This window comes from Argentina silus (genome assembly GCF_951799395.1).
Source record: "Argentina silus genome assembly, chromosome: 8".
In the NCBI taxonomy this organism is placed as follows: domain Eukaryota; kingdom Metazoa; phylum Chordata; class Actinopteri; order Argentiniformes; family Argentinidae; genus Argentina; species Argentina silus.
The window spans coordinates 4948233-4973396 of NC_139662.1; the positions used below are offsets into that span (position 1 = coordinate 4948233).

General features: G+C 42.6%; 1 protein-coding gene across 5 annotated transcripts in view; it reads left to right on the forward strand.

Moving 5' to 3' along the window:
* kif1b (kinesin family member 1B) overlaps nucleotides 1-25164 on the forward strand; it is a 62680-nt gene that overhangs the window by 33902 nt on the left and 3614 nt on the right. For 2 of the 5 annotated variants that reach the window (XM_083675113.1, XM_083675112.1), the window contains exons 21-46: nucleotides 7440-7542; nucleotides 7753-7779; nucleotides 8104-8252; nucleotides 9209-9387; nucleotides 9894-10031; nucleotides 13103-13221; nucleotides 13694-13779; nucleotides 14158-14287; nucleotides 14713-14866; nucleotides 15203-15293; nucleotides 15409-15527; nucleotides 15605-15660; nucleotides 17198-17306; nucleotides 17425-17491; nucleotides 17926-18010; nucleotides 18392-18497; nucleotides 21322-21436; nucleotides 21547-21680; nucleotides 21894-21955; nucleotides 22474-22619; nucleotides 22868-23134; nucleotides 23266-23337; nucleotides 23451-23572; nucleotides 23835-23987; nucleotides 24314-24506; nucleotides 24830-24948. In XM_083675113.1, the coding sequence (XP_083531239.1) occupies nucleotides 7440-7542; nucleotides 7753-7779; nucleotides 8104-8252; nucleotides 9209-9387; nucleotides 9894-10031; nucleotides 13103-13221; nucleotides 13694-13779; nucleotides 14158-14287; nucleotides 14713-14866; nucleotides 15203-15293; nucleotides 15409-15527; nucleotides 15605-15660; nucleotides 17198-17306; nucleotides 17425-17491; nucleotides 17926-18010; nucleotides 18392-18497; nucleotides 21322-21436; nucleotides 21547-21680; nucleotides 21894-21955; nucleotides 22474-22619; nucleotides 22868-23134; nucleotides 23266-23337; nucleotides 23451-23572; nucleotides 23835-23987; nucleotides 24314-24506; nucleotides 24830-24948 (3101 nt within the window). Of the gene's footprint in view, nucleotides 1-1736; nucleotides 6081-7439; nucleotides 7543-7752; nucleotides 7780-8103; nucleotides 8253-9208; nucleotides 9388-9893; nucleotides 10032-13102; nucleotides 13222-13693; nucleotides 13780-14157; nucleotides 14288-14712; nucleotides 14867-15202; nucleotides 15294-15408; nucleotides 15528-15604; nucleotides 15661-17197; nucleotides 17307-17424; nucleotides 17492-17925; nucleotides 18011-18391; nucleotides 18498-21321; nucleotides 21437-21546; nucleotides 21681-21893; nucleotides 21956-22473; nucleotides 22620-22867; nucleotides 23135-23265; nucleotides 23338-23450; nucleotides 23573-23834; nucleotides 23988-24313; nucleotides 24507-24829; nucleotides 24949-25164 lie in introns of those variants that run through there. The other 3 variants (XM_083675114.1, XM_083675115.1, XM_083675116.1) reach the window with 3 other exon arrangements.

Sequence of the window (25164 nt, forward strand, 5' to 3'; positions counted from 1 at the left end):
GTCTTCTAGATTTGAACTGAACCTTGCAAAACAGCATCTTATAGCAGAATTGTCTGTGAAATTGAGAATCTATATCAGATTAATTTAACTACAACCCTGCGGTACTGACCTTAATATTGGCTCAAAAGAAATTCTGTAAAAGTCATGCTGGTCAATATAATTGATGCTTTTGCACAGTTTATGTTTTTAGCATATGTTCTTAACTTATTCAATTCTGATACCAGACTAAGTTGCAGTGATTTTCTGGTCAATGTTCAGGTGGCTGTCGATTTGCTTGGTTTAGATTTCTACTCTAGTTTTTGCTCTGTTTTTCTTGAGTTCTCAGCTCAATGCAGTTGCTGATATGTACAATGCATTGTGATAACCAAGATTCCTGCTGTAGTTTTTGAAGGCTAGCGACAATGTGGTTTCTCATTGACTTCTCTTGCACCTTCCTTATGCTAGCCTCACCTGTGTCTGTGTAGCACACTGAGGGCATGGCTCAAGACAGAGTTATTAGACCTTGAGTTTTAATCCATGAATCACAAAAGTTTTCATTCTCTGGTGGTTTTACAAGAATACATACTACATTCTACAAACGTATGATATTCAGACTCCCACTACATAAAACATGTCCAGTTATGCCTCTGATCTAGTCACAGATACATGGTCATCCACTTCCTTTCGAAGTATCTGTTCCCGCTGGTTGTGATCTGTAATGTACCTTGTCTACGAAAATGAGAAACTGCATTTCCTTCCAACTAACGTCTTTCTTGTAGTGGATGCTTTAACACTTAACCTTACTTCTGCCTGTCCTCTCTCTACTGGTTTTCCAATAAAACTGCAAGAACACCTTTTTGTCTTCTAACCCACTGCTAATACTAGAGCACCTCTAAACCAAATTTTCTCTATCATGGACTTCAAATGGGGGAATGCTCCAAAATTCGTCTGACTTTTTGCATGCCTTGGTAGCATGTTTGGGATCCAGCTTTCAAGTGCCCAAAATGTCAATTATGAAGAGGAAATCAGGAAATATATCAAAAGAACTCAGATCAACATCTGTCCCGCTTTCTGTTGATATTTTGTTTCTAATCATGATAGTCATGCTTTACCTTTTACTTTTAATATCAATATGCAACATTGGGAATTATATTGGCCTTGTTGATTTAAAATATGTGAGCTCTGTATGACACAATCTGCAAGGCAGTATTTCTCTAGAATAGAACATGCACTCAACCGAGAAAGGAAAAATACTGTCAGGAAACACGACTTTTGTATGGTATTAAGAATCATTTACATTTTCCCTGCATAGCACATTTGAGGCTCTTCTGAATTCATACCACCTGATAACAACTACACAATTAGAAATATGGAAAGAAAGTCAATGGAAGCCACTGTCAGAATCAATTTATTTAAGCTGGTTTGTCCATCCTGTAAAATTGCATGTCCTCCTTAAGTTGCCATACAACTTGTATGTGAATCTCTAGCTTCTAGCTAGTTTTTATCATACAAAACTCAGAAAATTAAATAAGAACAACATAAGCCTGCAGCTATAGATATATCTTGAGTAATGTGATACTAATTTGAATGATATCATCCCCAAAAACATCCCAAGGCAATAGCAGTTCCCATGTTGCATATTCGTACTAGTATCCATTCCTTTTTAAAAAGCCATTCTTCCTCTTTTTTGATTTCCCATTTTAATTTCTCCATTTTGTTGGGAACCTTTTGGGTTGTTTCCTGTTTGTTTTCTCAAGGACGGCGACTCTGATAGTGGGGATGACTCAGATAAGAGGTCTTGTGAGGAGAGCTGGAGACTGATCACCTCCTTGAGGGAAAAGCTGCCTCCCAGCAAGCTGCAATCCATAGTCCGAAAGTGCGGTTTGCCCAGCAGCGGAAAGATACGAGAGCCAGTCAAAATGTACCAGATACCCCAGCACCGCCGCATCACCAAGGACTCCAAGTGGGTAACCATCTCCGATCTCAAGATCCAGGCGGTAAAAGAGATCTGCTATGAAGTGGCACTAAACGACTTCCGCCACACACGGCAGGAGATTGAGGCCCTGGCCATCGTGAAGATGAAGGAGCTGTGTGCCGCCTATGGCAAGAAGGACCCCAACGAGCGGGACTCGTGGAGGGCAGTAGCCAGGGATGTGTGGGACACCGTTGGGGTTGGTGACGAGCGCATTGAGGATGTCATCACCAATGGTGGACGGGGAGGAGGGGTGGCTGACATGGATGACCTCAAGGTGCACATCGACAAGCTGGAAGACATCTTGGACGAGGTGAAGAAGCAGAACAACATGAAGGATGTGGAGATCCGGGCCCTCAGGAACAAGATGGTAAAAATGGAGAAGGTCCTACCTCTAATAACCCCAGAAGGTCAAGACAAGCCCGCTACCACTAGCCCCCCTGGCAGCACTGCCAGAACCCCTAGTCCTCGAGAAAGTAAGACCCTGATGCAGGTACAGGCTGAAGGGGAGGACCGGGATCAGCAATCAGCCCAGACTATGGGTGATGAGTCAACCCTTCGCCGAGGACACATGCGCTGGATGCGTCAGGAGCAGGTGCGCCTGAAGGGCCTCCAGCAGCAGGAGATCTCCAAGCAGCTCCGTCGGCAGAGCGGTCCGCACCGCTTCATCCCACCTGAGGACCGAAAGCTCCGCTTCCCCTTCAGGAGCAACCCCAAGCACCGCAACTCCTGGAGCCCTGGCACCCACATCATCATCACTGACGAGCAGGTCATCGAGCTGAAGGTTCCCAAAGAGGTGGAGGAGGAGGAGGGCGACCTGGGGCAGGCTGAGGAAAGGGCAGAGCCTAAAGAGAGGATGGCTACCCCTGTTGTTCAGACCTGCCCTCTGCCAAACCTGTCTCTGCAGAGCAGGAGCAAAGACCTGGAGCAAGGCTTGAGCCAGGGCCACAGGCACAACCATAGGAACAACCATCATCATCAACCCCATGAGCGAGGGCGCAGCAACTCCTTCAACCACCGCCAGAGAGGATCTGGCTCCATGGAGTCACTGCAGCACTCTGACAACAGGAGGCAGCAGCAGGCCTTCTACCAGCCCCGCCACTATCAAAACCAGCCACCACACTCCCAACCACACCCCCACAAACAGGCCTGCCACTACAACAGCATGCCCTATGCAGATGCCAGCTTAACTAGTTACCAGCAATACCCTCAAACTGACCAACACAACCACCAATTCAACTTTCAGGCCCCACCTAGAATGCGCAGACAACTGTCTGCCCCCAATCTGAAGGCTAGCAGGGAGACAACAGTGTAAGATGGTTGGCTAGTGCGATCAGGAGTATGTACTTTTAGTAGACAAACACATTACAGATCACAACAGCTTGTCCACCTTGAGTCAAACAGCTAGAACTGTCACTTTTTTGCACTTGAACAGTGTCTTTGTTGTTGGTTGATCCAAATTTCAATTGTATGTATTATAAAAGCACAATTGATAACTATTATAAGCATAATATGCCCTTACTCCTTTATCAGTTGTGCTGCACTATATGTTGTCAACACTTGCAATGGCAGAGCTCTCATAAGGAACTGAAGCCAACACAAGACGATGATGGAACTTTTGTGAGGAGAGATGTCATAGATGATGATTCTTCATACATTTTCATCTGTCTAGCCAAATCATCTCAATTGTTGATAATCTGAGTTTACATTTTTACCATTTTAATTTTGGTTGATCATGAATGTTCTTTTACCCATTACACAGATGAACCTATGACTAGGGCGAAGGGGGTTATTTTTAAATGGTTTGGTAGTGTTCCTTTGGTTAGGACTGTTGCTCAACAGTCATTTTAAGATTTTGCCTGTGGGGCTTAGTTGCGTAGCACACTAATGCCAAACCACATAATCGCAAGGTTCCCGGTTTGATTCAGACCCTCGACATATCTTGCATGTCTTCCCTCCCCTCTCTCACCCATCCTTCCTGTCAATCTCTACTGTCTCTATCCCAATAAAAAGCAGAAATGCCCTAAAAACATATTTAAAAAAAAAAAAAGAGAAAGAAAGAAAGATTATGCCTTATATACAGCCTACAGGAAATTGAAATGTTGTTGACATTGAAACGTTCCCAGAAGATTTGAGTCTAATAGCTGACAGAATTTTGGGGCAGTAAAGGCAATCATTATCATACTGTGCGTTCGTGGCATTTGAGTTTGAAATCTGAGACCCAGAAGTGTTTTTATATATTGGCTGTTTTCGTATTGATCTGGAAATAAACAATGAATTACTTTCCATTTCAAAGTGACTTATAAATCTGATTGTAAGTAGAGTAGCTAATTCATTAATCCTTGAAAAGATTGACTTTGCACAACCAACCTGTGAAAGTGATTGGAGACAGAGTGGCACAAAAGGGAAAAAATACTTTTTAATTCACTAATATCAATAACATTGCTCTAAATTCACAATCAGGTCTCTCCTCAGTCTCTCTATTCCATTCACTACTTCTTTATCCGGTTTCTAACACCTGCCCCCAGAACACAAAATGAATCACCTGAATTATAGTGAACTAGTATTGCTCTATTATTAACTAACCAAATGAACATAAATGGTATGGATGTAATGGTACAGAATTGGGTTGATATAGATGCCTTAGTTATTCCTTTTGTTCAGCATTTTTATTTAAAGTCTTTTAATCCATTTAGATGAAAAGGAAAATATTATTTTTTACTATGACTGCCACCCAAAGTGTATTTACAAAACTCAATTGCACTTCCTCATATCATGGAAAAGCTGCATTGTTTGTTGTATTACAAGTAATGACTGAATATGGACAGATGTCTGTCTGTAGCTACCTTTTTTTTTTTTTTTTTAGCACCAATTGATTTTTAGATTGTATTTAAGAAATTGCTCACTCCACACCATTTCTTCAAACTGCCACATTTTGAAGGCTCTTGCTTTTCCCACGGGGATGTTTCCGATGTATTATAAGTGTATTGCTGTTCCACTCCGAATCCTCTGGAATCTATTAGAATCACATTTACTTTTTTGGTGGTTGAGTGAGTTCGCCCACAAATCAGCGTCTTTGGAAAGGGTGTCCAACAGAGGGTTACCATGGTTTCAAAAGACTTACCCGGACAATTGTTGGAAGAAAGACAAGGAATGAAAGGCTTTGCATATTGCATATTTAAGGAGAAGTACTGTATCCATGTCAACATTTTTTGCTAATTGATGTTACATGAGTTCAATTTGTAGATTCTGTCAGTGTCAGAGTCCATTTTTAACAAACTTTCTACTCAATGAGCAGTTAAGCTACCCTTAAACAATGAATCTGATGTCTCTAAAGACATTTCATACTCTCAACAATGCAATTGTTTCCTCTTGAGTAAGTTGCAAATCTGCCTATTGCTTATGCTTAAGTCTTCCTTGCTGCTTTCAACAGCCCTACTGCTTTAAGAGAACCCTGTGATTGTCATTTAATTCAGTTAGACCTCTAAATGGTTTAAATAAAGCAAAACATTAATTCAGGATGATTCTAGTCTCATTAGTAAATGAGTTCCAGAATCAGAGTTCAGAATAATTATGCAATATTAATAATGTTTAATTTGTCACAACAGTAATACTCTGCCTTCCTGTGTTGTAACACAAACCAAATGGAAATTATTAATATAATCTCTTAAACTTGTGCATCACTTTCCATTAAAAAGTGCTCTTGCTTTTATGACTATCATCGCATGCCTTACATGTACATGTCTATGCTTCAATAAAGAATGTTATTTAACGCATGCACCGGTGCTGACAACTACTCCGAATATTATATGGGGAGCTGGAAAAGTATACAAAATGAAATGGACAATGTACAGACAGTATACTGTTCTTTTGAAATACACGTCTATATGTAAGGTCTCAGTTCTAAGTGTCTGTTCAGTCTTGTAAGTCTACTATCTGAATCTGCGATATCAAGTGCCTCAATAATGGCTGTATCAATTTGTGTTGCTTCTTTAAAGGCTTAATCAAGCACTTTGTGCTAACATATATGAACTTCATCATTCAATTGTTTCTCAAGGATATAATGAATCCCTTTGTGTTGCTGGAGATCTATTTTCAAAGTATGACTGAAATAAAATGTCTTGTTCCAAAAGCAGTTACTGATGCGGAATGACTGGTTTTCATATTATTGGTTTCAAAAAGTTTCTCAAGTCAGGTCATGTAGCCCCTTGTGCATAGCCATATTGTCTCCTTGACATAATAAACAGAACGTTTGCGCTAAGGACATGCAAGAGTTAAGCATGTCATGATATTGTAAAGGCCTATGCATACACAGAGGAGGCTCCTGGGCCAGAATTGATGTTTTGAATTATACATAACATGATATACCACACAAAGGACTGTTCATTGACTTTTGAATGACAATATATTTATCAGCATCCCTCCTCAATTTTCATACTTGTGTAAGACCCAAGGTACACCATGTACTCATGATTCGCTTTCAATTAATTAGAGCAGAAAATTACACATTGGCAGGGAGGTGTTATCTTTCATATCATACTAATTGTGAAAACTAAAGGCAGTTGTTGAGTTGTAAGTGAAACACGACAAGGCACTGAAAATGAAGACATTTCAATAAGAAACATGTGATCATGTCTGTCCTCTTATTATTTATTCAAGCATGTCCACCCTGAGTGAAACAATTGCACAATCAAGATTTGCTTCTTGTTGGAAGTTTTAGAAATACTTCACTTTAAGATTATGTTTTTGTTTTTTTTCCTAATTTAGAACAGTTATCTGGGTAGGGGTTCTCCGAAGATGGATAGATGTATTCTAGATGTACAATTTAAACAAGTACTCTATATTCTATAGATTTATTGCAGGATTATATAGATGTTGGGATGTTATTGTGTAAACCAGCCTTCAAAGTGTTATACAATTCCTGTGGTGGTTTTGCACATCATTCGAGGTTCTTTCAGCCTGCTGGTAGGATGCTGGAAGGGAAGTGGTTAATGATATGAAAGGCTGTATTGTTCCCCAAAACACAGTGAACAAACCAGATGAGGTCACTCTAACCACTGTCTGTCATGCGTCCCCTGCATTAATGACGCCTCTTGTTAGACCCTGCAAACACTTCTTCTCTCCAGTCTGACCATTTCCTTCTGATTATTCATCATGTCATTTTGATATATATATATGTAAAACAGCATTGTGATTGCCAGGTAAGACAGTGACTGAATTGTGTTTGTCTCCACACGAGACCACTTATATCTCTTTTTCCTGTTAACTTGATATCTTGGCAAAATTATCAATAATTAGGATTTGGGGTGACCCCGGACCCCCCTCTATTAACCACCTTTGTTTCCACAGCCCTACTTGGGCTCTACAGGACCTGTTAGCTCAGTAGTGCTTGATGTCTGGTGATGATGACTGGGCTCTCCTCCTGTTATCCTTTCTGCTGACAGGCATTGTCCGTTCTCTCCTCTGTGCCCTCTGCTTTGCTGTGCAGGTATATGAGAGAAAGTTGCAGGAACTTCAGAAACAGGTGGAAACACGCTCACTGGCTGCAGAGACCCCTGATGAAGAGGAGGACGAGGAGGAGGAAGAGGAGGGTATGTTCCTCCTTAATGAGCAGCAAGGGTCCTATGAATTAAATGTACCCAATGAATTTCACTACGTTGCATAAATCCCCCAAAACATCTTGGTGTCAAATCAAGGGGTCAAATTTGGTCCAGTACGTATTCCAAACTTGTGTAAGAAATTAAGAAAAAAATGAAACTGTCCACTGACATTGTTTCGTCATAATTCTTTCATCCACTTAGTCTCTCCAGCATCTGAACAAGTGGGATGTGCGTATATTTTCTCTTTTATAAACATTTAAAGGAAGTCATTGATGCAGCACCTATTTGAGTGCTCTTGACTTGTATTAATATATTTTGCCATAAGTTGTGCCCATTCTACATATTATTGCTAGCTATTTATCTTTCTAAAAAATAGATTAAATACATACTAATGCTGTCATTTGGCCTATGATCATCACAATTACAACGCAACAACACACAATTTATTTGTCATGTAAAACAACCCACTAACTCTTACCCATAAACAATACTTATCACCATGATGTGTGTGCGTGTGTGTTGGTCTTTGACACTGTTTCTTGTACCCTACAGTACCCTGGACACAGCGTGACTATGAGATTGCACAGTGGGCCTTCAGAAAGTGGAGGTACCATCAGTTTACATCCCTCCGTGACCAGCTTTGGGGCAATGCTGTCTACCTGAAGGAAGCTAACGCCATCAGTGTTGAGCTGAAGAAGAAGGTAACCATCATCACAGTACACAGTCAAATTCAGTTCATACATTTTAATTAAATGTAATCTCAGTTTCAAGAAATGTAATTGAAACCCAAATTTCTTATTGAAGAGTTTAGTTCAATATAGAATTTAATATTCTATATTGAAACAAAAACGTTAAGTGAAATTGGGCTCGGAATCTCATAAACATCGATATTAGCATGCACACCTAACCTAACTTCAAAATGGCAGAGACTTGTCATGGCCTTGGACTGTAACCATAATTAAAACTGTCTGATCTGCTGACTAGAATGTGAATATCCATACTGTATACATGAGATGATGTCATGAAGGACACCGCAAGGTTGATGAGTGTTTCGAGTCAGCCATGATTGATTTAGATAACAAGGTGTCCTACCAAAAGAGGATGCGGATGAAAATGCTGAATTCAATCCTTTAAATTATCCATGTTGGAGGGGTGATTTATTTCTGAGATGAACAGATGGAATCTCTGATAAATCAGGGAGTAGCCACAATAGCTGGATTCTTCTTGGTCTATTATGGTCTCTCTGACCCATCTAGAGAGCCTTGATTTATTTTCTGATTCTAGACACGTCAGGTTGTTGGTGCAGGGTAATAAATGTTAGAGGGGGGTCGGCTGTCACATACGTAGGTTTCAACTGTCCTTTTTATCCCTAGTTTCTGCTGTCATGTTATTTATCTACAATGTTGTTCTTTTCTTGAACATTGTACCTCAATGGACCAAACATGGAAGGATGTGTAGATTTATATGACTTCTCTCAACCTTGTTGTGTCCTTATAGGGAGTTATGGGCTTCACTATCGCAATGACGTGTACTCTATAATGTCGTCCTCTATATTTTGCTCACACAAATGAAAAATGGAGTGGATTTAAATGGCTTGTGTCTCTGGGTTTCTTCCTCTTGTTATCCTCCCTCCTTCCTCCTACCTCTCATCTCTCAGGTGCAGTTCCAGTTTGTCTTGCTGACAGACACCCTATATTCCCCACTGCCTCCGGAGCTCTTGCCTCCGGAGCCAGAGAAGGAGCGCAACACCCGGCCTTTCCCCCGCACTGTGGTGGCTGTGGAGGTCCAGGACCTAAAGAACGGAGCTACTCACTACTGGTCCCTGGAGAAACTCAAGTAAGCCTCTCCTGGCTTTAGTCTCCTTTGTAGTCCTACAGTACTTGTCAATTCTATTTCACCCACAGTGGGTTTACGGTGGAAGATGAAGTGGGTATACATTAAGTGGGTTGAAATAAAAGAAGTGGGTTGATTTTGTCCATTCATTTACAATGACTCGAGTTTAAATTCATTCCCTGAATAGACTCGACTTGATGGACTTAACCAGGTTGAGCTATTCAAGCAAAGTTCGGGCAGCTACTGTACAGCTTACATGAGTTCAAACAATAGATGTCTTCTAGGCCTATATCCCCAGAAGTGATGTCACACCTATGACATCCCTAAGAGCCTGTTCACATTACATAACTCAAATCGATTAGTATCTGTTGGGTCGTAGATGCAACAGTTATAGAAGCCTGTGTGTGAACGGGGTCTCAGTGAGCTGCTGTATGATAAAGGGTCTGAGTAAAATCCAGTTACTGTAATCTATTGGGGGGGGGACTAAGTCGACTGTGATGCCATTGCAGGCAGAGGCTTGACCAGATGAGGGAGATGTACGACCGCGCTGGGGAAATGGCCTCCTCTAACCAGGAAGACAACGATGGCCCTCTAACAGGAAATGACCCGTTCTATGACCGCTTCCACTGGTTTAAACTGGTGGGCAGGTACGTAACACAAACTAAAACTGTAAAAAATATTTGGTTAGACATACTATGTCTTTTCATTCTTGGGATGATTCTTAAGAGTTGTTGTATGACCACCCCATTAAACAGACCAAGATCCTTCAAAAGGAATCTTCTGTTTATATCCATTCTAACCTCTCAGATATCATAAATGGTCCTTCAGATGTTTGAGGAGCTTTTCATGAATCATTTATGAAATGGAGTCCATTTACTGTCCCTCCATTACATTATTAATTTTTATGTTCCAGTGCTGTTGGTTTGATTCATTTTCTCTCATCACTGGCTCATGTTTGAATGATTTCATATGTCTTTTGGTAGCACATTCTTATCATGTACTGTATGGTTTTTGTTAATGCCATACATTTTGTTCCCTTTAAATTGTTTCAGTTCCAATTGTGCTCATGTAGCATTTCACTTTTCATGTTTTTGTTTTTATTTGGTGATTTTGATTTCATTTCATATATCAATGTCATTTTGTGTTTAAATGTCATCGTTTTGTGACCTGTGAGCTTTTTTCACTAACCACTCTGTCTTAGCGTTGTGGTTTGTACAAAAACAAATGTTGTAACAAAATGTGTTTGTGTTTGATGTGATTTACCATTGATTAAGTGAAATTAACAGTAGTTTGTAGCCAAAAGCTTTTTCTGTTCTTATCTTGCCTCCTTGCCTCCATTCAAATTCTGAGTAGTGTTGCAACAAAAGAGTTCGATAGTGTTACCTAGTTTCCCAACTGTGCACTTTGAAAGAATGACCCTCGAGCCTGTCTCTCATTGGAAAATCCACTCAAGCCTTTTGAACTACACTCACCTCTGTAACACTCTCAACTACACTCACCTTCACATGGCGCTTGCCCCTGCACCCATCCACCATCCCCTCCCTGCCCTCCCATTACCCCCCTCAGCTCTCCTATCTTCCACGGCTGCGTCAACGAGCACCTGGCTGACCGTACGCCCTCGCCCACCTTCTCCACTGCTGACTCGGACATCACCGAGCTGGCGGATGAGCGGCAGAGCGAGATGTCGGACTACATGGACGACGAGGCATTCGTGGACGACACAAGCTCAGATGCTGGCACCGAGGAGGGCTCAGACATCTTCAGCGACGGCCAGGATCCCTTCTACGACCGCTCCCCCTGGTTCATACTAGTGGGAAGGTTGGTGGTCAACCATGTCAGCTCTGTCGTGCACCACACAGCCTTGGGGACGGGTAGAGGAGGGTGCTGGCTCATTTAAGTGACCTATTTGGTGCTGTATGTAGACTACTGTATGTCAGTTAGTGCTGTTCTGAATGTAGCATTTAGGGTATACAAATATGACTCAATATCACAACATGCTGATGATATGATTTAAATTCATTGCCACCACAGTTAAGTTCCAAGTAGGGTACACACATATTGAGCAGTTACTGTACATATCTGGGATTGTACATCTGCAATCATAATCATGTTCCCCAACAATTTGCTGAATTGAGTCCCCTGAGAATAAAAGCAGTTTCATAAGGTGTGTAGGCCATTGAGGTTGTAAGACTGACATAAGCTCAAACAAACAAACAAATCGTTTATTCATACGGAGAGACTCAAACAACCACTCAGAGACGTCTGCTTTTTAAACGTAGACAGAAAATAGATGCGTAAAGACACATTCAGAAGCAATGCAGGTGGGATAGAAGGGCCAGCATCCGTATTCTTCCTCTGTACTGTCCTCCAGGCTGGTAGCTTAAGCCCCCCCACCCCCCCCACCCCTTGATCAAGGTGCCACCATTTCCATTGCAGACTGTATTAACTCCCATCTGTAGTAACATCTGTCTGTGTAGTATTTGCTGTGGCTAATTCATCATCTGTTTGTTAGCTAATCATTATGTTTCATTATTTCAACTCTCTTTAATTTCAATACCTTGGTTTTATGTTGTGTATTTGAATTGTTTATTTTACTTTGCTTTTTATTTTTTGTCCTTTGTCAGATTTAACTGTGTAATATAATGATATTATATAGATTGATACTATACTGACAGTAATTACAATTGTAGTAGTGATAATTGCTATAATTGTAGAAGTTGTCATACATTTGATCTGATCTGAGGTCAACAATAATGGTAATCAATAACCCTGGTAGTATTTTCCCATTTCATAAACCCAGACTTTGCACACAATAGTTTAGATATGAGGGCAGTGCTAACATAGAGCATCCACCCCAGAATAAGATGCCAGATCGATGCAGACCCAGCCAGCCTCCGAGACTGTCATTTTAATAGCAGCTACCTGCGTCACTGTGACTTCAGAGATTTGCAGAGTGATATCTCTCCTCTGCCTCGGCCTTGAGTTCCCCTGCAAAGGGAGAGAGGGGAGGGATGCGAAGAGGGGGGGGACAACAGGGGTGCTGCAAATCAACTCCCACAAAGCATCATGTCAGTGTGTGACTAAAGCCTACGCTGCTCTAGAACAACACAATAAGCAAGTCTGCTACTGCTGCTGCATCTCAATTGATCTGAAATCACCATTGTTGGTCTTCTACTGTTCAACAGCAGGCTGAAGGGGCCCGTTTTCATGATTGCCTTGATATCAGCTGTATTATTTATTTCTATTTTGGTTTCACCACTTTGACGTCACACATTGATACAGTAATCACCTCCCTATTCCTGGCTATGGTGATGTGAAGCAGTTGATTGAAAAGCACTTGTCGTCTTTGCATAAACGGGGCTTGAATCATCACCATGAGTCATAGCAATTGGTTAGTGGTTCATTAGATCTTGTTTCATATTACATCCCTTCAGCTTCCACAGGGCACAGACGTCTGATGACGACGCAGGTGGCTGAAGGTTAACTCGTTTAGGGAATGTACCATTGATGAATTCAGAATTGCCTACTTAATTTACATTTCTTTCAACTCAATAGATACATTGTTGATCTAATTCCAACTGAGAAATAGAAGCACGCTTTTAAAGGAAATACATTTAACCCAACTCTATGATGCAAAGCATACCCCAAGTGAAGTAGGATTCTCACCTCTTCCCACCTTCCTTTCCCTCCCCCCTCCCCCCTCCCCTTATATTCACAGAGCCTTTGTCTACCTGAGCAACCTGCTGTACCCTGTACCCCTGGTCCACCGTGTCGCCATAGTGACAGAGAAGGGCGATGTGCGCGGTTTTCTGCGGGTTGGTGTCCAGGCCATCGCTGGTGAGTGTTGCTCTCCCAAGATTGTCTATGACAGGGTTCCCCAGTTGTAGTCCTCAAGAATACCTTTGCACACAGGTTTTTGACCATATCAATGTAACTAGTACTGTATGTTATTCTGTCAGTATTTGTCCATTTCTGGTACTTAACTTTGTATTCAGGTAGACTAAATACCCACTTAACAGAATACCTGCTGTGTGTAGCAATTAGGTTAACACAGTATGCCACACCAAGTCCAGACAGCTTCACTAGAAGCAAAGCAAAACAGTTTTGATAAGTACACAAACATAGATAACATGAGATTCTACAGTGTGTATGAATGTCTTGGGGAATGTTCAAAGGCCTTCAAAGCTACTTATCTAGCAACAGAGAATTCCCTCCATTTACTCCTTTATGCCCTTTCAAGAGACGTCTGCTTTTGTCAACAATACACTGATAATTGGGCCTGACGTGAAAGTTACGTGTTTTTCTGCAGCTGATGAGGAGGCACCAGACTACGGATCAGGAGTGCGACAGTCTGGAACTGCCAAGATTTCCTTTGATGATGAATACTTCAATAAGGTAAGGCAGAAGTCAGACAAGCTCACTTTTTCAAACTTTAGAAGACGTATCTTGTTTTTGATATTGTTTGGTGCACTCCCATCCTGCAGACAAAACAAGGTCAATGCATTTTGTCAAGCTTTAAGTTAATAAAGTAGTAGTGTTATAGCCTCACAGTACTATTGGTAAGTGATCTTTCTACAAAATTGTAAAAAGTTGTCTCTCCATTGAAATAAATTATATCCTGTTTTTTTAAAGAGACATTTACTTACACAAGGGTATCAAATAGAACACCTCCCTTAGGTGAAATAGCACCATGTTATTCTGTGGTAGTTTGATTTTTATAGCCACATCCAGCTTCATGCTAACCATTTCCTTACTCTTGATCTCTCCCCCAAGAATGACTTTTCCACCACGGTCATGACCCGTTCTGGCATGTCCCTGGAGGAGCTGCGTATTGTGGAGGGTCAGGGTCAGAGTTCAGAGATCATCACCCCCTCCGAGGAGCTCAACAGAATCAATGACATGGGTATGGAAGCAGCTCCCTCACCCTCACCTCTCCTATCGTAAATATTAAACCTCACTGACTTACGTGAATAGGCTGGGAGAGAGAATGGTGGCAGATGTTCCTGTTAGAGGGTGGAGCATGTATTGAAATGTCTTAGCTGTTTGATATACGCTGTGAGGAATAGTTGGAGATGGCCTGAATCTAAGTCATGAATTTAATGTGACACCTGGCTGGTGCACTCATGTTTAGTTTCATTTGAATTTGAAATGCCTTACAGAAACTATGTAGGAGGAAAACATGATACGCTTGACAAATCATCATCCAGTGCATGAAATAAAATTTAAACTGAACATTAGACTATCATTTACAGCCATTCACATTTCTCCCATAGAAGAATGTTGTTTTGTAATGAGGATATCCTGGTATACTCCTGTGTTTGGTCTCAGATCTGAAACTGGGGAACATTGCCGACACCAAGCTGAGTCTGAACGAAAATCTGGCCGGTCAACTGGAGGTGGGCAGCATCTTTACCTTCCGTGTGACGGTGCTCCAAGCCAGTGGCATCCTGCCCGAGTATGCCGACATCTTCTGTCAGTTCAAGTGAGTCTCCTCTCGGCTGTTCACAGATCAACCTATCAGGCCCTGAGGGGCTCATGTACTGCTGCCACACTGAACTAGGATCAGAGCTTATTATACCATAGTTGTCAAAGTATGTTTTAATGGAGCAAATCTGCTGATTACTATGTGGCTATAATTTTGACACCACAGATCTGCAGTACCATCAATGGAGACAGTGTTTTTCCACTTACAGTACTTTAGTTACAGTATTCCGTTAGCTTTAGAATGCAGGTACTTGCTATCAAATGATCACTCAGTGTTTGGTTCAGAACCTCTCATAACCTGAAGCTCATCAAGCATCATCTCTGTTCTCCTCAGTTTCCTCCATCGTCATGATGAAGCCTTCTCTACAGAGCCCCTGAAGAACGCTGGCAAAGGCGCTCCTCTGGGCTTCTACCATGTCCAGAATGTGAGTGAACAAACATACATACACACACACACACACACACACACACAGTTATCTACACATTCACAGAGAGGTAAAGACAGATAACCCAAAGCTGATTCTTGTTTTTCTTGTGCAGATTGCGGTGGAGGTGACCGAGTCATTCATCGAGTACATCAAGACCAAGCCTATTGTGTTTGAGGTGTTTGGCCACTACCAGCAGCACCCTCTGCACCTGCATGGCCAGGAGCTGATAAGGTTGGTTGAGAGGTCATATCAAAGTAAATTACATTATGTAATGATGAATTGACAATTATGTTTTGTTTGTTTTATAGTCCTCCTCAGCCATCAAGGAAGTACTACCCCATACCGATGCCTCTGTCCAAACCAGGTATGGACACCATACCAACAGTGTGAATGGAAATGTGTGCACAGTACAGCATTTTAGCAATGTGGGCCACCTCTTCTTTATCCATTTTTCTCAATTCTTTTTAAACCATCATTACATTTCCAGTCATGTTACATCAGGTCAAAACTGCATGCTTCATATTTTCCCCTTATTCTTTCTTTAATTTCTCTCCTCATTTAACTCATTTCCTCATTACTCTCCACCCCCTCCATCTTTCTCCCCCTCCAACTCCAACTCCCAATCCATTTCCATTTCTCTCCGACTCACTCCCCACTCATCCACTCCCCCCCCTCGGTCGTGTACGACCTTGAACCCCCCTCTCTCAGACCATGCCCGTAAGATAGAGTTGATTCGCTACCTAATGACGGGGTACGTGCATGGGCAGGTGCTGGACGTCCTGTCTGAGCATGCCAACGCCCTGGCATCTACAGCCGTGGCCAGCCTGGAGGATGAGTCCGACCAGCTCTCGCACTTCTCCCTCCTCCCTGAGCCCACCAGCCCTGTGCTGACTGTGCCCAGGCACGATGGTTGGTACAGCGGGCACTAGAACAGAGAGAGTAGCTGGGCCGTACTGTATCTATGTACTGTACTATAGCCTTGTGCTGTTGTGTCCTGACTGCTTGCTGTAGCTAGCTTGGTCCAGTGTGACTCAGTTGTGAGGTACAACCAAAGTGTTGGTTGATAGTTTAGTGCGGTCCAGTGAGCCACATGAAACTACAGTGTACATCACTTCACAACCATCACACTTCTTCCCGCCTCCTAGCATCACAGAGTGATATGATCAGAGATTTTATAAATTATTCAAAGAGGCTTTGATATGATATCCGGTCCTTTTTAATAGAATACAGGCCTAAAGCTGTTTAGGTACTAGTTCCATCAGGCCTTTCGTCTACTATGCATGTTCCCTTCAACCGTCTTTGACATTGTGAAACAAATAACAAAAGGTAATCTCTAGCTGTGTGACTCAGAAATGATGCTGTAGAAGCAGGCAGGTAATCCTGGTGTCACAGGTAACCCAGCTTGATGCCGCTTCTGTTGGTGTGTAACCTGTGATGTAGGCTCCTAGCCCCTCTAGTGTGTAGAGCTTCTATAGATGTGAGTGTGTGTTGTGATGGTCTTTAGACAAGATATGTTGTTATCGTGCTGTTCCTTGGTAGTGTGAAGATTGAAACAGCATTCACTGCTTGATGCAATTGTAATAGAATTTTAAATGGATTGCCTTTTGTGCTGTGTGTTAAATAAGGCCATCAAGTGCAGTAAGGTGTATTGATTATGTTTTTCCAGGCTAGTAGCTCATTCGCTTGTTTAACCACAATAGTGTATAATAGTGCATACATGCATGGTCCATCCCTTTTTTCCTCATAACACCTTTTTCCATGAAAATGTATTCTTTCTCAGAAAATATTATTCCCACACTGCCTCCCTATTTCCTACACTGTTTTAGTTGAAGTGTCTTGTGTGTGTGTGTGTGTGTGTGTGTGCGTGCGCGTGTGCGCGTGTGTGTGTGCGTGCTTCTCAGTTCCAGCGACCAAGCTGAACACGATCAGCAAGTCCAACCTAGGTCAGTGTTGCAGCAAGTACGACCTGCTGGTGTGGTTCGAGATCAGTGAACTGGAGCCCACGGGAGAGTGAGTGTACCCACACACACACACACACACACACACACACACACACACACACACACACACACACAGCTGAACTTGAGACTAATTCGTGATGGTTGTTGTTCCTGTCTCCTTCCATTAGGTACATCCCAGCAGTGGTGGATCATAGTGGAGGACTGCCCTGCCATGGAACCTACCTACTGCATCAGGTAGCATACTACCCCTCCAGCTGTACTGTTCTATCCATCTCCATTTAACAGTGGTGGTGAACCACTATGCAGTAGAAATGAAGCCTCTATCTATTATTCATGTTCTTGTCTCAAATCCGTGTAGAATTATACAATTATGCCGTTTTGTGTCTCCCAAGTTTACAGCAGATGTATTATGCTGATGTACAGTATATCATTGTGATCATTCAAAACGTTGAATAGCACATTTCATACACAAATGCAATAATTAGCTTTACATGAAAATGTTATAAAAGCGAAGGGAGATATTAAAAACACCTAAGAGAGATATTAAAAAACACGAAGGGAGATCTTAAATACATGTAATACAGCAGTCAAACAGGTAAAACAACACTAGCGTTCAGTGTTGTTGCTGCTATGCTGTAGAACTGAGGCTGTGTGTTTGGGTGTCCCAGGGGATCCAGCGCAGGGTCACAGTGACTCTCATCCATGAGAAGGGCAGTGAGCTGCACTGGAAGGACGTGCGTGAGCTGGTTGTGGGTGAGTGTTCTCCTCTCCCGCTCAGGCTTGCTGCTTTAATAAAGGCAATATGCAGCTCTTCCAAAAGAAGCACGAGTGGTGCTGGGATATAAATATTTAGGGATATAAATACAGCCTCAACTGGGATATTTACTGTATATAAAAGCATCAGCGTAAACACCATGTTATACCTGGCTACTAAGTGTTTATTTGTGTACACAGTACAGTAACTTAAAGATAATGTCTGTGAAGGGTTTATTTTTTGTTCTCTCTTGAGTTCCACACTACCACTTCTACTACACAGCAACACCATTCAACTTTGACCTCTCTCAAACTACAGTATAGTGTTACTGGAAATGCAATAAGTCCTTTCATGACTGATGCGATACTGTCTTCCACCAGGTCGGATCAGGAACAAGGCAGAGGTGGACGACTCTGCCGCAGACGCTGTCCTGTCACTCAACATCATCTCCGCCAAAAACATCAAGTCATCCCACAATGCAAACAGGTATGCCACCCTCAGCTGACAGTAGAACGTGTTATAGGAATAGATACACATAAATACTTTATTTAGGAATATTAGCACATGAATATAGCATATCTATGTTGAAAGGGCTGTTGTTTGTACAGTAGAGACTAAATCATAAGGTGGGTGAGATATTATCATCAACATTTATCGAGAGGCTATACAGTAATGCGTGAAGATTCAATGTAATTTCATTGCTTTTCATATTTTCCGAAACACAATACATGACAAATATAACACGATTTATAGTACGATGAGAAGAAATGTGCCTAAGTAATAGAACTTGAATGGAATAACAACTTCAAGGTTGCCTTCCCTGCTATAATTTTTAAGAGATCTAAGAGAAGTGGACAGGTGGTTAGGAAACAGAAATGTTGCAATTCAAATAGCAATTGTGTGTGTGTGTGTGTGTGTGTGTGTGTGTGTGTGTGTGTTACTGTATGTATATGCACACTATTACATCACTTAATTTTCATGGCTAATGTTTCTACTTCTTTGATTTGCTCCATTCTTCCTGTTGCCTGACTGTTTCTGCTTTTCTGTTCTTTTTTGTGTTCTCTTTTCTCCTGCTGCGGCTGGACTCTTGATTTTGCTCAGGCTTTGTATTGATAAGGATATTGCTAGGTACCAGCAACCAGGGAACATAAATCCCCTCTTCTGAAAGGGCTTTATGGCTCTCTTACAGCTTTTATAGACTTAGACTGTAATAGTAACTCCTCATGAAACCATTTGTTATTTTCTGCCTTTTGCCTTTTGATATCCTTTTGATTTGCCTTTTGATAATGGTATTTAACCCATTGTTAAATGCTGCAAAGCTATTCAAAGTGCCATAGATTGTTTCTATTCCATACTTGGATTGCACACTTCTCATCCACCACAATGTGGAACATAGAAATTGACAGGTTTCAGCTATCAAAGGTTATTATCCATACTTATCACTGACAACTGAGGAATTTCTGAATTTTCGGACACCCATCTTGGCATGTCTGGTTTCCTTGATAGGTTAATTAATCTAGGTACAAAACATAATACTTAGACTAATCAGTATTACTCAACCAAAGTAAGCCTATGTCTGCCTTAGCTGTAGCATACTTTACTCGTCTCCATAACCACACAACCTACACTCACTAATACTATATGAAACACTATACTAATACTGGGTAGGGCCCCCCTTTATTAGAAACACTATACTAATACTGGGTAGGGCCTCCCTTTATTAGAAACACTATACTAATACTGGGTAGGGCCTCCCTTTATTAGAAACACTATACTAATACTGGGTAGGGCCTCCCTTTATTAGGAACACTATACTAATACTGGGTAGGGCCTCCCTTTGCTCTCAAAACAGCCTCAATTCTTTGTGGCATTGATTCCACAAGATGTTGGAAACATTCCTTTGAGATTCTGGTCCATGATGACATGATTGCATCACGCAATTCCTGCAGATTTTTCAGGTGCACTTTCAAGCTATGAATCTCCTGTTCTTCCACATCCCAATGGTGTTCACGAAGGGATGCACAGCAACAATACTCAAATAGGCTGTGACATTCAAGCAATGATTGATTGGTATTAACAGGCCCAAAGTGTGCCAAGAAAACATTTACGCCACCTCCACCATGAGAAGGTGTACAGGCGTTCCTAATAAAGTGTTCAGTGAGTGTATGTGTGTCCTAGGCGAGGGAGTGAGTCACCAAGGACAGGGCCAGGCAAACTGTGGGTAACAGTGCCCCCTGGTGGATAAGAGAGGCAGTTTACTAGTACTCATCAAAGGAGGTCGTCCTCCCCTTTCACTGGGCTGTGCGTGTGCGTGTGTGTGTGTGTGTGTGTATGAGAGAGATGGAAGGCCTCCCCTTAATACAGACAGTTGACTGACTAATTGAAGCATGATGTTCAGAATCCGGTATTGTCCCTGGTTCTGTTAGACTCCCATTTTCCATGATACATGTTTTATCTTTATTAATAATTGTAAAGAGAGCAAAACAATAGAGCACAGAGAGATGACTGTCACTAAAAGTTACTTCAGTGACCTCCTGTAGTTACTTCCCATGTTTGGCTATTTCTGTGCACATGCCAGACACACAGACCCGTCTCTATTGTTACATGAAGTTCTGATTTTCTTGATGTAGAATCCCAGTTCTGTACAGCAATAGTTTGTGTAATATTCTATAGTGCTTTATCCCTACCCTCAGTCAGTACTACATGTTCATGTAGCCTACAGTACTACACTATTTGAACTGTTGGGTTTCTTGCTCTGAATCTCTATATTAAGACATATTATAAAAGTACCTTGCAGAAACCAAAATCAAACTAGCTGCATCAAACAGATGGCTAGAATTCCCGACACAGCTGAGAGAGTGAGGCAAGCCTGGCGCCAGGGGAACGTGAGTCACTAAGGGGGCACCTGAAATGTCTAATAATAAAAATGTGTTTGCAGCCATACACGGCTGTCTTGCAAGCGGAGAGCGTGTTACTGTGCTGCTTTACAAAGAGAGAGTGCATTTCAATGAGTTTTGCGCTGCTACAACAGTATTCTTCCTCATACTGACTGGCAACTTTAGGTGTGTGTTTTTCCAGAGTTCAGCCTAAGCCAATCAAATTAGCTGGGTTTTTTTTTCAGAGGCGGAAAGAGCAGAGAGGGGATCTTGAGAGTTAACCCTTTGTGGAGCGGATAAAATGACTTCACAAAAGACGTTTCATAAATTGGGGCACAAAACCCTCAAGGCCCCTTGTAGCGCCGGGCCCGGATTGAGGAGAATCTACTAATAGGGAGATAAAAATGAAAGACCTCTCCCTTCTATTCTTCTAGGACCTTCTACCGGTTTGAGGCGGTGTGGGACAGTTCCCTGCACAACTCCCTCCTGCTCAACCGAGTGACTCCCTATGGAGAAAAGATCTTCATGACCCTGTCTGCATACCTGGAGGTCAGCCCTGTCTGCCATTGTGCATCACTGTAGAAACATTTATGTATTGTTCTCAGGACCTCCAGTGCTAACATAGTTAACATGTTGCTAACTGTTTTCCCACTCCACAGCTTGACCACTGCATCCAGCCTGCCATTATTACCAAAGACATCTGCATGGTTTTCTACTCCAGAGACGCCAAGATCTCCCCTCCCCGCTCCCTGAGAAACCTGTTTGGGAGTGGTTACTCCAAGACCCCAGACTGGTAAGGCAACTGACGGCCATTTTGTGTCCATCCTCCCAAAATATAATTGGCTGCTGGCGGCCATTTTGAGTCCACCTTTATGGCTCCCTAAACAGCTGGCAGATAAGAAGCTGTCAGCCATTTTGTGTTCACCTCCTTATGACCAACTTTGAAATGTGACCTTGACTGACAGTACCGTTTAATAAAACCTTGTGTTCCATCCATCCATTACAGCAACCGAGTGACGGGCATCTATGAGCTGAGCTTGTGCAAGATGTCTGACACAGGAAGCCCAGGTGAGTGCTGTCTATCTTCAACATCATTACAATGTTGGTATGGGGTCAAAAGAATAAGTGCGCCTTTTATCTAGTTCAGTTCAATAGCACAGAGGTTGGCGAAATGTAACCTTTCCCCTCCATAAGAAAATAAAGGACAGCAACAACTTTGAGTTTAAAGAATCCTTTACTTGTGTATCAGGCAGCAGAGCAAGTCCATGCTCTGGGCCCAGCTGTGCGGTCTGAACCAAGAACTGAGTTTTCCCTCAGCTCTTGTAGTGTTTTACCCCTTTGATCACTGAGTCTGAAGCAGTATACAAATAATGAACATCTCCATGTCACATTTAAATGTATGTTAATTGGTTTGATATTTCTTGTTACCCTTAACTTGATTACTCACCATCACTGGGTGTGATGAAAACAAGTTCCAAATGGTTGGCCTGATTAACCTGTTTCCCAACAGTCTCAATCTTGCACCTTCATCCCTAACAATACTGCATGCTAATGAGTATGTGTGTGTGTGTGTGTGATTTGCACAGGTATGCAGCGGAGGAGGAGGAAGATTCTGGACACGTCTGTGGCCTACGTGAGGGGGGAAGAAAACCTGGCTGGCTGGAGGCCCCGAGGGGACAGCCTCATCCTGGAGCACCAATGGGAGCTGGAGAAGATGGAGCAGCTGCATGAGGTAAGTTGCATGGAGGGCACAGGGTGGTGACAGAGAGGGTATTCCTATATGATCACATTTTCAGTCCAAACAGCCTTTGCAGAATTGGACATGGGAGAGGAAAATAGTATCTCAATTTATTTTATTTTAATATATTTTGCTTTCCTCCTCCCAATAGGAGAGGATGAAACTATAGATCCCTCGCTTTCATGAAAAAATAACATAGGTCTCTCTCTCTCTCCTTCTCTCCATCTACCCCTCTCTCCCAGGTGGAGAAGACACGTCACCTGCTGCTACTGAGGGAGAAGCTGGTTGAGACACCGCCAACTGGGTCGGGACCAGCCCCAACCAGCAAGTCACTGAGTGAGTCCCTGTCCCCCAGCATGAGCAGCGGCACCCTTAGCACCTCCACCTCCATCTCCTCCCAGATCTCCAGCACCACCTTTGAGAGTGCCATCACGCCCAGCGAGAGCAGCGGCTACGACTCGGCCGACATCGAGAGCCTGGTGGACCGCGAGAAGGAGCTGGCCACCAAGGTGTGGGGGGGGGGGGGAGTGATATCATACAGTAACTCAGCTCACAGTGACCATAACATTTGGAACCTGCCATGACTGTATGACTGCCATGCAGAATGTACTGATGGTAGCTTTCTGTTGTCCTGTTGTAGTGCCTCCGCCTCCTGACCCACACTTTCAACAGCGAATACAACCAGTTGTGCAACAGTATCAGTGACTGCAAGGTGAGAAGAGGAGAACTGGCTATGCCATTGGAAAATGTGATGCTCTTTAGTGGTGAACAAAGTTAGTGTCGTTGATGTGAATTCAACTTCTTTCTTTCTTGCGCAACCTCTAGCTCTCAGACATCTCGCCCATGGGTCGTGACCCGTCCGTGACCAGCTTCAGCAGTGCCACCCTCACCCCTTCCTCCACCTGCCCCTCTCTGGCTGACTCCCGCTGTAGCTCCATGGACCAGAAGTAAGACTCTTGTTCTAACCTGTCACTGGAGACTCACTTTGACATTCTAGAACAGGTCACTCCCATGAAACATTACTCGCTATTAATCATTTGATGTATTTTGAACAAATTACACTCGAGTGCCAGAACCTACCCAATGACACATCTGTATACGAATATATGCAGTGACTAGGCCCTTACATACTGTAACAATAATCTTTTACAAGTGTATTACATTATTATGTAGGATTGTATGCTGATGTATATATCTATTGTTTATCAGGACTCCAGAGGCTAACTCTCGTGCCTGCAGCCCCTCTTGCTCGGACTATGAGAACTTCCCCATGGTGCCCACTCTGGAGTCCTCCTACCTGGCACGAGCCGGCAAGAATGAGTTCCTTAACCTGGTGCCCGACATTGAGGAAATGAGACCAGGGTGAGCATGAGTGCTTCCATATCCTCTCTTCCCCCTCTTCATAGTCTTTCTCTGTTGTTTTTGGTTTGTGTCACAGTTTCTATCTCCCAGATGGGAAAAGTGTAATGTGCTGCCTAACCATGAGAGTCCTGAAGATGAGAGATGTTTAGTTAACATATTGCAGTTCATTTGCTGCAAGGCTTTATAACCTCCTTGACAAGAACCAATGTATTGAGACTGGTAAATGGGCTGGCATACTACGACGGCGTAAGAGTAGTCATCATTCCATGATAGAGGAAACCCCCTAAACTGACCACTCCCACCCTGTTGTCTGTCTCCAACCCCAGGTCTGTGGTGTCCAAGAAGGGCTTTCTCAGCTTCATGGAGCCGCGCTCCAACTCGTGGGTGAAGCACTTTGTGGTGGTGCGCCGTCCCTATGTCTTTATCTACAACAATGACAAGGACCCTGTGGAGAGGGGCGTGCTCAACCTGTCCACCGCCCAGGTGGAGTACAGTGAGGACCAGCAGGCCATGCTCAAGGTGGGCCAACTAATACACACAGACACAGACACCACCCCGCTCTGTAGCATGTAGTGAAATGCATAGGTAGGAATTTAAGTTTTAGTGGTAGTATTTTATAAGTTAAGATAATACATCCCTTGCAAAGCAGATTTGATCTCAATGAAACTAACCTGCATAGATAAAGGTTCGATAAGTGGACACAATATTGTATACTTCCGTCAACTGCTCTACGTGAAATGTGTTAGGCCTATCCAGTAGAATAAGACTGCCACTAAATTTCCAGGTGAAGCTAGATTTGCTGATAATGGAATAATAACTATTCTATGTGGAATTCTTTCTAGACCCCCAACACATTTGCTGTGTGCACTAAGCACAGAGGGATACTGCTGCAGGCCAACAATGATAAAGACATGAACGACTGGCTATACGCCTTCAACCCGCTTCTAGCAGGAACAATAAGGTACTGGATACATCCCTCTTATTAGAAGAAACATACTGCATGAAGAGACTGAAATGTTACCAATTATGATTGCCTAGCACTATAACTGCTCCTATTGCTATTGCTCTTATTGGCCCGCGAAGATTGTAATGAACCCTAGAAATATAATCACTTGGCATTTCAACAGACCTCAATGTTACCCAGTCTCCCTGTTCAGCTATTTTCTTTTATATAATA